This window comes from Toxorhynchites rutilus, chromosome 2, assembly GCF_029784135.1.
Source record: "Toxorhynchites rutilus septentrionalis strain SRP chromosome 2, ASM2978413v1, whole genome shotgun sequence".
In the NCBI taxonomy this organism is placed as follows: domain Eukaryota; kingdom Metazoa; phylum Arthropoda; class Insecta; order Diptera; family Culicidae; genus Toxorhynchites; species Toxorhynchites rutilus.
In genome coordinates this window covers 159,120,789-159,137,442 of record NC_073745.1, presented here as the reverse complement: position 1 = coordinate 159,137,442, position 16,654 = coordinate 159,120,789, and the positions used below count along the sequence as shown (strand labels likewise).

The 16,654-nt window shown below is 35.5% G+C and overlaps 1 protein-coding gene and 1 long non-coding RNA gene across 2 annotated transcripts; one reads left to right on the top strand and one right to left on the bottom strand.

Moving 5' to 3' along the window:
• The first annotated feature begins 11,568 nt into the window (after positions 1-11,568).
• LOC129766278 (uncharacterized) lies at positions 11,569-13,699 on the top strand. Its single transcript, XM_055766797.1, has 5 exons — positions 11,569-11,765; positions 11,831-12,098; positions 12,152-12,259; positions 12,742-12,810; positions 13,683-13,699. The coding sequence occupies exons 2-5, from the start codon at positions 11,831-11,833 to the stop codon at positions 13,697-13,699; spliced, it is 462 nt and encodes a 153-aa protein (XP_055622772.1). The 5' UTR covers positions 11,569-11,765.
• A 236-nt stretch (positions 13,700-13,935) lies between these two features.
• On the bottom strand, positions 13,936-16,006 carry LOC129769159 (uncharacterized). Its single transcript, XR_008741823.1, has 3 exons — positions 15,775-16,006; positions 15,482-15,718; positions 13,936-15,427 (listed from the first exon to the last, which is right to left on the bottom strand). It is a non-coding gene; the product is annotated as an uncharacterized LOC129769159 (long non-coding RNA).
• Positions 16,007-16,654: the final 648 nt, after the last annotated feature.

The following is a 16,654-nucleotide window of genomic DNA, read 5'->3' as shown; positions in this document are numbered from 1 at the left end:
GAAATTTTCCAACTGTGAATCCTGTGGCGAGTGGCAAACGAAATCGCTAAACAGGTTTAGCCGAACAAGATGAGGATATCGAGTGTTAACAAAACAATAAACTCTTTAGATTAAACATGATTTTGTGGTCCTGAAAAGGGCCCTTTTTTGGGTTTGCTCCGAATCTTTATTTGGTGCTAGTATACTTCTTCACCGCTTTGGTACCTTCGGAAACGGCATACAAGTTCACCGGGCAGCAACAGACTGATTGCGATCTGAATTTCCCACGCCGTAATGGTTAACCGCTTATTGTAGTGGGTCAGACGTGAGGCTTCCGCTACGATACGCTCAAGGATGCATTGACGAAGCTCATGACGCTCATCGCCCTCGATGAGAAACCGATGTCGGAATGATCCTAATTCAGCACCTTATGATGTAGATAGCATATGATTCCTTCTCCTTCTTCTTGTCGGTTTCCGAGATATTCTTCTGCGCCGTGCCGAACTTTTTGGCGGCTTTTCCACTATTCCACTAGTCTTCGGTGCCTTCGTGTTTGAACAACTGCATGTGCATCCAACGAGCGAACAAATCGTAATGAATATATTTTTTTGCCATTCCTGCCTTTTAACGCTCATTCGTTCGTCTCGTTGAACTCGCCCCTTTGGCTGAGTCTGCTGATTTGTCTCTATCCTGTGAGCGTGTACCGCTAAAGTACAAAACGCGCGGACCCGGATCGCATAACATCAACAAAGCAACACAAGCAGCAACGTGGACGTGTGGACAAAAGCAAAGGAGGACAAGTTAAGACAAAGGAGGACAAGTTAAGAGAAAGGCAAAGTCCCACTTGAACTGCTCCGCAAGGGTAACTAGGCCGAACGGATTGGTGCCGGAGCACCAGTATACCTAATAGCGGTTATAGAGTTTCGGCCGCCGGAGTGCTCGAGTTGGCTTGCAAAGCTGCTCACGACAATAAGAAAACCCTCCTACAGAACATACCACATTCGGTTCGGTGGCAACAACTAGTTCCAGCGAGTGACAAACGCAATCGCAAAACGGCAGCAGGTAGAAGAAGGAAAAAGTTTGTTTATACAGACTGCTTTGGTGGCAAAACCAGCCACCGTAAAACACGGCGCTTTTCAGGGCCATTGACCCTTTCAAAGAAGAGTTATTAAAAGTTATTCACAATACCAATGCATTCTATGAATTATTTGATTTATGCTTGTTTTTGAGCTTATTGGTGGTTAGTGTTTTGACGTAGGACTACGTCTTTCATTTCTATACCGGGGTGTAAAATCAAAGTTTCGAAAACGAAAGCGTTACGCCGGAGACCGAGATTGTGAGCGTTAATAGCTCCTAAACAACTGAACGAAATGGTATGATAAACACTTCATTCGAAAGATAAAATATCTACGCGTTCTATACTTGTTACTTTTTGATCCAAAAACTTGTTTCAATAGTCTTAAAATTGCTTTCAAAACAGGCTATTGAAATCACCAATCGATATATAAGCGAGCGCCGCTCGGAAATCCACTCAGTTCTAATTGAACAGCGATTGGAGCATGTTGTCGCTGTTGTGGTGAAGCTCTTCGTTTATCATGAAAGCGCGGATGAACGGTGTCACCAAGAGCCTGTTTGTGCACCCTAGGCCAGAAGGGAATCCATCAGGAGGAGAGTGATGCCACAAACGGTTCCCCGGGAAGCTACACACACATACACGCGCGGAATTCTTTCCGTTTGGATGCCATTCAGCATTGAGAAAGTTCCGGAAAGATCTAATCATTTCTGGAAAATAATCTGCCAGTTCCTCTGGGAATTCAAAAATACATTCATGTGAAAGAGTTTATTTGAATGTTTTCTATCCATGTAACACTGTGACCAAATATGTTTCAATCAAGTGCTATTAACAGGTGGTTATCAAATTAGTATTAACCACTGGTGGGCTTCCAGTATCGAGGAAAATGTGGAAATATCTAATCGTTACTGAAAATAATCTGCCAGTTCCTCTGGGAATTTAAAATTACATTCATGTGAAATAGTTTATTTGAATGTTTTCTATCCATGTAACACTGTGGCCAAATACATTTGGTTTTGTGATTTTTCAATCAATCGCAATTAACAGGATAGCTTCTGAAGATTATTCTTCCCCATCAGTAGGATATTTCCGTATCCAATATTGTATGCGCCCGCAATCGATTATTGCTCAGTCGCCAAAAGTTCCGAGCTCAGAGAGTGCATTCCCCTCTAGTTTGCCTTCCAAATTGCCATCGTAAACCACACCTTCTCTCGATTCAATCACACACAAAAAGCATACTTAAGCGATATTCTGGTGGTGAGACACATTCATTTTTCGTGAGGACATCGACAAGACAACATCGTTGCCTAACGTGCTGGAGGAGGTGGACGGCGAAGGATCGACACATACACGCGCAGAATTCTTGCCGTTTGGATGCCATTCAGCATCGAGAAAGTTCCGGAAAGATCTAATCATTGCTGGAAAATGATCTGCCAGTTCCTCTGGGAATTTAAAAATACATTCATGTGAAAGAGTTTATTTGAATGTTTTCTATCCATGTAACACTGTGACCAAATATTTTTCAATCAAGTACTATTAACAGGTGGTTATCGAGTTAGTATTAACCACTGGTGGGCTTTCAGTATCGAGGAAAATGTGGAAATATTTAATCGTTACTGAAAATAATCTGCCAGTTCCTCTGGGAATTGAAAATTACATTCAAGCGAAAGAGTTTATTTTAATGTTTTTTATCCATAAAATATCCATATAATACATTTGGGTTTGTGATTTGTCAATAAAGTACAGTTAGTAGGTTAGCTTCTGAAGATTATTCTTCAGAACAAGGTTTTTCGTATCCTATATTGGATGCATAAAACCTTGTGCCTCCAACGTAACGCTCTCGTTTTCGAAGTCCCCCAAATATTCATTTATTCATTCATTCAGAATGGATTTAGATTCAACTTCAAACAAATGATCTCTAAATCAACGATAGTCCTACGTCACCCTTGCGGTTATACCATACATATAACCCACTACCTGTTTTTTAAATTGATCATTCAGCTTTCACAAACCCATATATGGTTTCCGGATGAAAAATGGGTTCAAATTACAACACATTGTATGCAGGATGGCATTAAGGTGAAGGTGGAAGCTAGCCATAAATGGCTGCCACAATGGCGCTCATTTCTTTCATCTCCCTCCCTCACCTCTCACCCGAAAATCAATAATTTTGCGAAACAGTGTGAAGAAAATGATCGTTTTCGCACACTTCCCATCAAGTAATATCAACCAAACTCTAATCGATTACTCACAAGATATTAAATTTTCATCTGCTTTCGCACCGTATAGTGAAGAACGTCGGAAAACTCGAGCAAGTGCTCTGAAAGTTAAATTTTCGTTTTTCAATCTTCTGCAATGGTTTTTTTGTATTAGTGGAAGCATCGTTATTTTTTCGACACTGATGCCAAACAACATCATCGAAACAGCTATAAAAACCACTCAATAAAATGTTATTCCGGAGTCATAGCGTCCCATGTCATGAAAATCAATAGAATAAAATTGTGTTGATATCAATACAATTATTATTTTTACGTTTAATGGGTCTATAATGTAAGTTTTAGCAACTTTAACATTGGGTAAGAAAATTGTATTGCAGAGCTCGGAACACTGCCACGGCTGCCTATGCTTTCAAAAACAGTAAACGGAAAAGTATTAAATTCAATCTAAATGCCTCGGCCAACGAAGAGAAGGGTTAAGGCTTTCCAACGTGAATATGTGAAAACAATACGATCAACGAAGGAAAATATTAAGGAATTATCAACATCGAGTTACTATGCGGAAGAACTTGTTAATACCAAAAGTGCCCCAATTCGCATGTGTTATAAATTTGCTCATGTTACGCTCGCGTATAATCAGAATCATATGCAAATGCACCTTCTATATATATTTATATTTGCAATTGTTCATCGGAACATATCGTTCATACATTTTACTTTAGTATTGAATTGTTATTTGTTTTTTTTTTCAAATGTATTCAAAGACTCGTGTCAATGAAGCGCCACACAGTCTGATAAGTGAATTGATCTATTTACGTGTGCTTTGCTCTTCTCTCACAAACACTATTACCCCATTTTTACACGAGGGTTTACCTATACTACTACAATGGCTAGCTTCCACCTTCACCTTAACGAATTTTCTCAATAGCAAGAACTGCTTTCTTTGGTTGATAACTGATGTTGAAAATTGACTGACGTTACATCTGCATTGTATAGAAAAATAACTAAGGAGCAACATGATGAGCTATGTATTTCCTGCTACTCTGTTCTTATTTTAACGGACTTTAATCCGAAGGTCATCCGTCCCTGTATTTACTGTTGGTTTTTCAGAACGCTTATAGCTCGTTTATTTCTCGACAGATCATAGAGTTCGTCTCCAAAACCTCAGTTCTTTTTCATTTTTATTTACTTTGTTTGCGGAGACTACAAATCTTACAATTCATTCGTCTCCGAAACCACAGTTAAGGTACGGTAATGTGCTCAATAGTGAAATATATGATAGTGAATGAGCTGATGACTACCTATTCATTCCCTATCACAGCCATCATTTTGATTGTACGATATGTGTATACGCTAAAAGATGCCCGGCGTTGAACATTTAATAAGGACAAAGCCTTCAGAAAAAACAATGTATTTAAAATATATACTTAGAAAAAGCTGTCCCCTTTGTATAGTCCTACGTCACTCCGGTTATGTCCCCGACATTACCCACCCGTCTTTTTGATTTAGTCCGCACTACCTAGATTTGGTTGTGTTGTTCGGAAGAGGCCCATTTGAAAATCTGTAAAATCTTGCAATTACTGAATTGAATTTGATGGTTGCAGTTGAAAACATACATTGCTTATGCAATACTTGTTTAGCCGTGAAACAATTTTTGAAGATAAAGGCGGAGCAGAAGAATACGGATGCTTTCAATCAACAAGGTGAACAAACACATCAAACAAAATAGACGATTCGACTGATTCATCGGCGAGCGCGGCCAAACGGTCGTCGAGCCAGACGAGCTACTCGTCTGTATTTAGTCGAGCTCGGCTTCTGGAATACGAATACAAAAGAAGCGAGCGCTCGTTTGTTCGTCTCGTTTTCTGGAATAGGGCCCTATTTTACCACAAGACGGAAACAACATTTTCCATTCGCATTGAACACTAAATTGACACGGAGAAGTTTATTTTCATTAATAATTTCGCTAACTTGTAAAACATAGTTCAATGTACGCGAATAAGGCCTAATGAAGGATGAATGAAATCTAGATCAACATGTCAAAAGGGCCTATCTTCTTCGATCGATTCTCTTCATCAACTCTCTCTTCCGATAACCACGGCCTTTCAGACAGATTTTGCTCCTATTATGCCATGTACTTTGATAAACGAGGTCCCCTTTCACACTCCTTGTCATCGAACACATCAGGAACTATTGTTATTGCTGAGTTATTAATGAAAGAGAATGTAGATGAAGAGAATCGATTAAAGAAGATAGGCCCTTTTGACATGTTGATCTAGAAATGCACGAAATGCACCACTTCCTTAAGGTACACTGTTTGTCCGGAGGTAAAATATTTGACATTGTTTGACAGATAACGTTTGGTTTGAAATTTGTACAAACACTTCGCGTTGGCGGCATTGAGCTTCGTTTACTAGTTTAGGGGAACGTCAAAAGAAAATTGAATGAAAATTAACTTTTCCGTATCGAATTAGTATTGTATTTAAATGAAAAACCACTTTTTTTTTAAGTGGTGTAAAAAATCACATACGAAAATTGTTTTTGAAGACAACTTTATATCATAATGAAAAGATTCAGTAACAATGTTGGAAATGTATAGAGAAATGGCTAATTAAAAGTCAGAAATACGTGTTTCTAGAGATTAAATAACATGATGTGAAAATTTTCATTCAAACTTTAACATTTGAAAACTGGATACGTGTCTTCTAATCTGATAGAGATTCTACTAACGAGTTTGGAACCCAAATTATGGCCCCTAGCACTGTTATCGTGAAATGTGTTTGCCACTCTTCAATTATCAACATTGGCAAACAATATCAAACATCGAACATGAAAAAACTTCGATTGAAATATTTAAGTTAACCTAACCATGTACCGACACCTGTCGACACCATGTCGAGGAACAGAAACAAAATTTTTTTAGGCATCCGATAAATAAATATTTGGCTGCCGTGTTTTGTGTCGAATATATTTGATCAGTACACGTTGATCAAATTTTATCTGCCAAAAAGAATCAAATATTTGGCTTCGGTCAAACAGTGTATAAGCCCACGTACGTGACGTCCAAATTGAACTCCTATTGAACTGATAGAAGGTAACATGTCGAGTTCCCCACTGACATTTCCCTTTGTTTTCTCGCTGAATTGGGTTCCCTACTGACAGTTCTGCTTGAGAGATGTTAGCCTCAATAATAGCACCCGGCTAATGAGCACCCTTATGGTGACCAAGACGGGTCTATGGTACTAGGTGAGGCCGTTTCGTCACTAAGTTGGTTAGGGGAGCGGTATATGAAAACAGCACGGAAGAAAGTAGAAGGGGAATTATTTGCTTGTAGCGTGAAAGAGACAGACTGATCACGAGCGAGCTTCGGCAATAGCGTATTGTGTTTTGTTTACAAACAAAACACAGTAGACTTCCAAGATGGCTGAAGAGTGGTTTTAGCAAGTTGGCCCACCTTAGTATATACTTCTAGGCGCCTTGATGGTGACCATGATTGTTCTTTCGGTAAAAGAACATTGCCACCTTGATTTTGTGTAAGAATTCAGATTCGAGGTCAAAATGGGTTACATTCTACACGCTGAAAGCACAGCAATGCAACTCCATACAATTCACTGACTAAAAAGTGTCCACATTTTCATCGCTTGTTTACGTGAAGAATATATTTTTTTCAGGCACACTTGATTTGAGAGTGTATGGATTTCTAGCTGTCTTGACGCAAGGTCTTTAATGAAGAATGAGAAGATGGGAAGGTTTATATAAACATGTTTATAATTACATTAGTTTATTCAAATATTAATATTGCCCTTGTTTAACTATTCAGTGCAATTTTATCAAAACTTGAAAGAGAAATTAAAAAAGGAATGTTTTTTTTTCAATATTTTTCCGAGATTGGTTATTGGTTATTAAAAATCCATGATTACCTTTGCTTTATTATTTACCCCCCATTGTTTGTTAATTTTTCCTGCTTTTCGTTCTTTGGCCTATCATTTTGACAATTCAATTTGAGACGTTTAAAATTGCGACAAGATAGAAATTTGGTGTAAAAGTGTGAATTGTGGAAAATTTAGTCGCAAATTCTCTAAGCTTTATAATTAAAGTTTTTCTGTAGTATTTAATTTTTGAGTTTGTTTGAATGACAGATTGAAGTTGATTCATAGAAGAATAAGATTTCATTTGATATGACGATTTTTGAAATTGACTCAATGGTTGTAAAGTTATGATGTTTTGGAAGAAATCTTACTTACTTAATCAGCAAAAGGCCCCAGTGGCATGTGCTGTACACAAAAGACGTCTCCATTCACATGAATTTTATATATTTTTTTCCAATTCTTAACTTTCAAACTTATTTCAAGGATCAACATATCATATCTTTCCATTAATCCGCAAACATGCCTATTAGTAACTTAAAAAAACCAAACTCATAAACGACAAAAAAAGTCTTCGATTGTATATTTTTTTCAGATTTTCGTGAAAGTTGGTAGCTTGTTTTCGTAATGGTAAAACATTGAACCTGTATTTTTTTTTTCGGTGATTCGATTTTTTTCACTTTTTCCCAAAAATGACTTTTGAACCACTAAGCCGATTCAGATGATCGATACATCAAATTGAAGTTAATTAGCTAGTCTTTTTTGGAAAAATATCAAACTTGCAAGAAATTTGAATTTTGTTTTCGTAATTCTTGATTGTATCCGTTTTTATAGTTTACATGGTTTAGGGACCAATGGCGCTATATTTTTCTATATTTTTTCTTGAAAACTGGGGATTTTTTTACACACTTACATTTTTTACTCAAAATCAGGTGTGTTCTTTTTTTTCTATGTTGAGTTATAATTTTTTAAAGTTAACCGATAGTTCGGAATATTATTTTTTTCCCCTTGTTCCTATTCTCAAAAATTCATAACATTTGAACTGCTAGAGCGATTCAGATGATGGTTATATCAAATTAAAGCCTAGAATTTTTTGGAAAAAAATTAATTTTGGTTTCGTGATTAATAATTGTATCTGTTTTTTTATAAATAAAAAAAATATTTTTTTGCAATTGTGAAATTATTGACCTCAGTTAAGTATGTCGATTATCTGAATCGGTTCAGTAGATCAAAAGTTATGAATTTTTGAAAAACGTTATTTTTGGAAAAAAGGAGAAAATGATTTTTTGAACCATCGGGTAAATTTGAAAAATCATAATTTAAAAACGAAGAAGAACACATTTTGATATGTTATCTAAAAAATCCTCAGCTTTCGAGAAAAAATATAAAAAAATATAGCGCCCTTGAATGAAACTATAAAAAACAATTACGATCAATAACTAAGAAAACAAAATATTTTTATTTGCCAGTATTTTTTCACTACTAAAAAATATAGTTTGGTGTTAATTTCCCCTGCAACTAAAAAGCTGATTACTAGAAACTGATTGACGTTAACGTTTCATTACTGGAAAAAAAGAAATTTATTCAGGAATAATATTTTTATGTTGTTTTTTAAGCGCACATACATTATTTAGTCGTATAATTATTGTATCATTCAATTTATTTCGATGAGAATGCTTTAAAATATTTCAACTGATGCTCTTACCACATTTTAATTTTTTCATTCAACGTTCAGTTTTTATGGCGAAGCTTCATTCGTAAATTACACATTTGTCATTATTGGTGGAATACGACCATAAATGTTGTTATGAATAGCATAGCAAGTTATGATTACAGTACATATGGGTTTATTTTGATAATGCATTATACATAAACCGATAAAAATGCATTATAATATTTGTCCACAGCGTTTCAGCATCTATATGTATATTTTATTCAATTTTCAGTTCGTAATTTCTATCCCATTCGCATGTTTATCATGATGATGGTAACATTAATAACATTATATACGAACCTCCCACCTTTTATATATGATGTCTCCCACCCTTTTAGAGACATCTTAACATTATGTTCAATTTTTAGAGCGTAAATCATGTCAATTTTTTCACTGTTTACATTTTCTTGCCACAAATCGTTGCCACTTTTTTCTCTCAAGTTCCACTTCTCTTCTCTGCTGAAAGACTATGAAGGACTGACTGATGACATAATCATTTTAGTGAGACGCACCAGGGAAAGAAATTATAAAATTGCATCTATTAGGTTGGGAGGTGTACAATTGGAGCTTTCCAAACAAATTAAATATCTAGACTAATTTCCAATGACGATGAAAAAAAAACTACAGAAGATAATTCAATGTAACCAATTTTCCCTAAATCCCATACGTTTATGAAGCCTTCTAAAAAAATGTCTCGACGCCTTATGCCTGAGCAGTTAAAACTCGTACATGTCCAGAGCAAGATGTGTGGAATAAGGGTGTGACCGTGTCGTCAATAAGTGCGCGAGGGGAAACGGTATAAATATACAGAGGACTGTGGAAAGGGATTTGACTGCAAATAGAGATGTCTAAATTTTTCGTTTATTCAATTGTCGATTAATCGTGGGGTCATTTTTAAATATTCGATTCATTCCAATAATTGTTTTTCAGTATTCAATTAACCGAGCGAATATTTATTTCTTATAATTTAAAAGAACAGACATATTTGTAATAAAAAAGTATGATGCCATAATTTTAAAAGTTACATTAAATATAAATTTGAAATAAACATGGTGCAGAATAATTGTTTTTGAATGAAATTGTATTTTAGTATATTGATAAATTTACCATTTCATAATTTTTTGAGGACGATTTAAAAAAAAAGTACACAATGAGAATGATGCACAATATTATGATTGTACCAACATAAAATTTTTTCTGTTCAAAATTACCTGTTCTTTGAATGTTGAATGAAATAGCTGATTTGTTTGAATATTTCTGCTTGGTCCTTAGAGCTACTAGTTCAAAAGAGGTACATTTATAGAATCATTGACCACTAGTATGGTATATATTCCTCGGCACTGTGAATTTTAATACTACTATTTTAGAACGGGAGCTGAGACCACCTTCTTTAAGTCCGCATTTTACTCCTGCAGACCCTAAATTCTTCTTCCCAGTCTCCTCCACCACCAGGGAATCATTTTTATGGTTCAACCGTAAATGATTTAGCATATCCGAAGAATTTCGACGAAACACCATGACGGTTAACACTCCTATACTCGCGCATACTGTGCGTCTGAGAGACCAAGAAATCAATAATTCGTTCATTTCTCAGAAAACATCAACACTACGACATTGCGATTCTCTCTAGCTTCGTCATTCGTTCTTCATCATCGTTTAGCGTATCGTATAAGTTGGTACGAAGGGGACGTATGTCACTTTTTCACCACCTTCGGTCTGAGACACCGACGCGCGTACAGGAGTAACTTTTTTGGACAAGTGACTTTTTTTCCTATTTTAGAATATTGTTCAATGAAATGTATAAATTAATGTGAGTGGCGTGGAATATTTATTAAATATAATGCATTATATCATTTTCGGACTATTCTTATTTGATTTTAGTCCTTCTGTCACCGGATTGAATGGATTCATATATTATTCGTCGATATACTCGTCGTTAGATTCATACGTGCAAAAGTAAAGTACAAATGTTTGACATTCGTATAGTTGTTCACTAAATATAATGGTCACGCATATACACACTTGTGCAATAAATGCACTTGCGGAAGAATTGTAAACTGTAAATTATAAATTAATCGGTGGCTTATGGTTATTTTTACAGTTACAGCTTCGGGTTTTTTTTATAATATATGAGCTGAACAATATCGACGATAAAACAAGTCGCAGGGAGTTCCTAGAAATCCTTTTATATCATCTTTTTATGCCCCATCAAAAACAGGCATTAAGTTTTTGTTAACCAAGAACACAGAAACGAAGAATATTAGATATAGGAAAACTTGAAATTCCAGAACCCTTACAATCGAATAATTAACCGACGTCTCTAACTGCAAAACGCGGGAAAAATACCTCCATCACCGATCGACACCGAAAGTCGATTTATTCTCTTGAGCTGAAACATATAAGATAGAGTATATTACAAACCTAACTTTAACCGTAAAAAACTTACCTTTCAACTTTTCAATGATCTTATTCCCATCAAAACAATACCACACACAAAGAGCAAAAAAAAGATATTGCAAAATATTGCAGATTGTTCAAATACAAAATCCAAGATGGCTGAAAGGCCTTTCTCATAAGTAGCGCTACCGTATTGTATCTATCGTGGGTATATACAAGATGTATAGAATAAAGGTGTGACCGTGTCGTCAATAAGTGCGCGAGGGGAAACGGTATAAACCTGTATAAACATACAGAGGACTGTGGAAAGGGATTTGACTGCAAAGCGGGGGAAAATATTGCTGTCAAGTTTGGCTCTGATGAACATTCCACGAACGAGAATATTTCTGGATTATAAAAATCATTTAACATCAATTAACATCGAATAACATTACAATTGTTTGTTATCAAAACATTTGAATTGTGCCAAGAAATAAGGATAGCTTATTTGGGCAGAGGAATCACCTGTGAGGAATTTCGAGGTAAGTGTATTTTTATCTTTTAAATGGTGCAATATATAATAAGATATAATTTCGTTTTCTTGCAGATGGCTAATTTCTGTGCCGTTAAGGGCTGCGAAATAACTCGTTCTCGATACAAAAATAAAGCTGAATGTATTACCGTGCATAGATTTCCCAAAAGAGAGGATCTGATCTTGAAATGGATCGCTTATTGTGGACAAGAAAAACAGTGGAAACCTCTAGGTAACCAAGGAATTTGTTCGAAACATTTCGATTCCTCGTGCTATGAAAGGAATGAAGAGTGCGAAAATGTCTCATACTCGGTTGAGCGGCGTCGAAGAATCAATGCTGATGGTGAGTGTATCGTATTGAATAAAAACCGTATAATAAACTGTTTTCACTTCTAGCATTACCAGGGAATCCTGGACACTGGACTCAATTGGGAGAAGTTGAAAATCAACCCGCCGACAGCGCAAGAAGTAGTAGTGATGAAATAGAAAATGTCGAGATATCTTGTGAGTTTTTCTTCTTCATTTCGTTACACAAATATGTTGTTCATATGTTTTATGTTGTACTGAGATGCAACATATTATAAATACTTTTATTACATATTGTTGAAATATGTTTTTTTTCTGAACAGCTGTTCAATTTTAACAAGTTGATCTGTAGAAATCATATCCATATGTTTCAAAATTGACGTGTTGCATACTGTTGATTAATGAAAAATGAGTATCAATAGTTCAATAGAGTTGCAATAATCTCATTGAGTATAAGTTTAAAACCAATTCATTACCGATTGATAAAAATCTGTAAGGCTTTTCTGTTCAGATTAGTATAGAAAACCTGTCGTTGTTGTTGTTGTTGAATTATAGAGACTTTAAACTCGTAGAGTTCATTCGCCTCTAAGTTGTACCTGTCGCAACCCATATTCATTTTTATACGCAAATAAACAATCGCCAGTTTCAGATTTGTGAACAATTTTAAATCTTTTTCGTAGGTATCCTGAATGCAGCTGGAATACTGCCTCTCGGCATGATCAGACTGGCAGATATTATTCAAATTCAGAGTGCCGAGGAAAATATACCATACTAGTGGTCAATGATTCTATAAATGTACCTCTTTTGAACTAGTAGCTATAAGGACCAAGCAGAAATATTCAAACAAATCAGCTATTTCATTCGACATTCAAAGAACAGGTAATTTTGAACAGAAAAAATTTTATGTTGGTACAAAAATAATATTGTGCATCATTCTCATTGTGTACTTTTTTTTCAATCGTCCTCAAAAAATCATGAAATGGTAAATTTATAAATATACTAAAATACCATTTCATTCAAAAACAATTATTCTGCACCATGTTTATTTCAAAATTATATTTAATGTAACTTTTAAAATTATGACATCATACTTTTTTATTACAAATATGTCTGTTCTATTTGATTACAAGAAATAAATATTCGCTCGGTTAATCGAATACTGAAAAACAATTATTCGAATGAATCGAATATTTAAAAATGACCCCACGATTAATCGACAATTGAATAAACGGAAAATTTAGACATCTCTATTTGCAGTCAAATCCCTTTCCACAGTCCTCTGTATATTTATACCGTTTCCCCTCGCGCACTTATTGACGACACGGTCACACCTTTATTCTACATATCTTGGGTATATATAGAGGCGCCTTGCTTCTTTGATCGATAACCTTTTTGACATCAAAACCTCAAGGTAAGTTCAATAAAATGAACTATATAACAACACCAACTAGAATAAACAAAAGTAAATTATGGATTTTAGTTTTCTCCGATATGATTGTGAAGATATTTAAAGACTTTTTTTTTCGTACCATGTGAAGGCATATGAAAAAATCACCTGGCATCCCTGGTTGCTATAGAAAATAGCAACAAATTATCATGATTTATATTTAATAAAATTTAGCATCAGAACATAAATAAGCAATTGTTAAACAGAGTTTTTGAATTAATTATTGTTCCATTTTAAATTCCATTTTTGTCCTTACCTTGCAACTCACCACTACAAGCATGCAGTAATATTATGCCTTACCTTGATGATTATTTATACCAACTGGTTGTCAATCGGCCCTTCTTTCTATGAACGTCAAACCGTTCTCATGTTTGAGTCGATATCACTCGTTTTAAACTAATTTCACCAGAAAATATTTGTAAGTTTAAATAATTGTTTATCAAGAGTGAAAAATGGATTATTGAGCACCATCTGAACATTATTTGTTCGAAACATTTCGATTCCTCGTGCTATGAAAGGAATGAAGAGTGCGAAAATGTCTCATACTCGGTTGAGCGGCGTCGAAGAATCAATGCTGATGGTGAGTGTATCGTATTGAATAAAAACCGTATAATAAACTGTTTTCACTTCTAGCATTACCAGGGAATCCTGGACACTGGACTCAATTGGGAGAAGTTGAAAATCAACCCGCCGACAGCGCAAGAAGTAGTAGTGATGAAATAGAAAATGTCGAGATATCTTGTGAGTTTTTCTTCTTCATTTCGTTACACAAATATGTTGTTCATATGTTTTATGTTGTACTGAGATGCAACATATTATAAATACTTTTATTACATATTGTTGAAATATGTTTTTTTTCTGAACAGCTGTTCAATTTTAACAAGTTGATCTGTAGAAATCATATCCATATGTTTCAAAATTGACGTGTTGCATACTGTTGATTAATGAAAAATGAGTATCAATAGTTCAATAGAGTTGCAATAATCTCATTGAGTATAAGTTTAAAACCAATTCATTACCGATTGATAAAAATCTGTAAGGCTTTTCTGTTCAGATTAGTATAGAAAACCTGTCGTTGTTGTTGTTGTTGAATTATAGAGACTTTAAACTCGTAGAGTTCATTCGCCTCTAAGTTGTACCTGTCGCAACCCATATTCATTTTTATACGCAAATAAACAATCGCCAGTTTCAGATTTGTGAACAATTTTAAATCTTTTTCGTAGGTATCCTGAATGCAGCTGGAATACTGCCTCTCGGCATGATCAGACTGGCAGATATTGTGTATAGCCCCAGCAAGCAGTGTAACACATCAGAACGCTCTTTAAGAATAATTTTATTTGGGGGCTTTGAACAAATGTCTCTTGCTGTCATCGCTGTCGATCAAATTTGCCAAGAATGATCTGCATGTTGTCGAGAGTTTGAAAATTCCTACAGATGATCCACAATATCTAAAGGATTTGGCTCATGAGTGAACATGGGGACCGTCAGTTTTGTTCATCGATAGCAGCGATACTATGCCGAAGAATATCACCGCTGGGGCGGATGCAGTCGAATATATGAATCTGATGCACGTTTATAGACTGAATGTCTACTCAATGCTTAAACTCAATACTCTGGTTCTGACTAGAAGCGCAGCGCAGGAAATTGAATCGAAATTAAGCGAACATTCACATCGCAACGATGCGAAGTCATTTATGACGAAATTCCATGTCGATCGGTAAATCATTAGCATCATGAAATAAAATCGAATTTTGTTTGATTCAAATTTACTTTACAGTTTGTTTCGCACTTTCCATCTAAGCTCTGAATGGTTGTTTTCTCCTGGTAGACGATCTTTGAACCGTTTTCATTCTTTTTTATCTGCATGATAAGTGCAACAGGGACATTTTTCCGACAACCCATCGCGCTTGTGCTTGTCCCTGTGAACAAAGTCGTTAATATTGTCAATCCAATGTGTTTGGTCGATTACTTACACATTTTATTCGGAGTAGATTCCTATTCCTTCGAAAAATCCCGCGTTCATGCTGATTTTCCTTATCGGCACTGCTCCCCCGTGGCTGCTCAGTTTTCGCCTCATTGTCTGGTTCCGATCCTATTTCCGATGGAGCAGCGGAAGGTGCCTTTGCAATACCTTCCTTCGCGTGCTTCGCATAATAGCTAACGGTAGTAAGAGTGTGCAATTGCTGGAATGTGTTCATTGAATGCGCCAGCTGAAACATAAGATAAGAGTATATTACAAACTTAGTTTTAACTGTAAAATACTTACCTTTCAACTTTTTAATGCTCTTATTGCCACAGTTCCAGTCATTTTAAAATAACAACTTTGCCCATATCCATCAACACTCTCTCCCTGCAGAAATTCAGAATAACCAAAACAATTCTACACACAGAGAGCAAAAAAAAAAATTGCAAAATATTGCAGATTGTTTACAAACACTGCAGAAAAAATCCAAGATGGCTGATAGGCCTTTTTCATAAGTCGCGCTACCGTATTGTATTTATCGTGATTGTATCCACGATAGATACAATACGGTAGCGCGACTTATGAGAAAGGCCTTTCAGCCATCTTGGATTTTGTATGTAAACAATCTGCAATATTTTGCAATATCTTTTTTTTTGCTCTTTGTGTGTGGTATTGTTTTGGTGGGAATAAGAGCATTGGAAAGTTGAAAGGTAAGTTTTTTACGGTTAAAGTTAGGTTTGTAATATACTCTATCTTATATGTTTCAGCTCAAGAGAATAAATCGACTTTCGGTGTCGGTCGGTGATGGAGGTATTTTTCCCGCGTTTTGCAGTTAGAGACGTCGGTTAATTATTCGATTGTAAGGTTTCTGGATTTTCAAGTTTTCCTATATTTAATATTCTTTGTTTCTGTGTTCTTGGTTAACAAAAACTTAATGCCTGTTTTTGATGGGGCATAAAAAGATGATATAAAAGGATTTCTAGGAACTTCCTGCGACTTGTTTTATCGTCGATATTGTTCAGCTCATATATTATAGAAAAAAAACCGAAGCTGTAACTGTAAAAATAACCATAAGCCACCGATTAATTTATAATTTACAGTTTACAATTCTTCCGCAAGTGCATTTATTTCAGTTCGCGTGACCATTATATTTAGTGAACAACTATACGAATGTCAAACATTT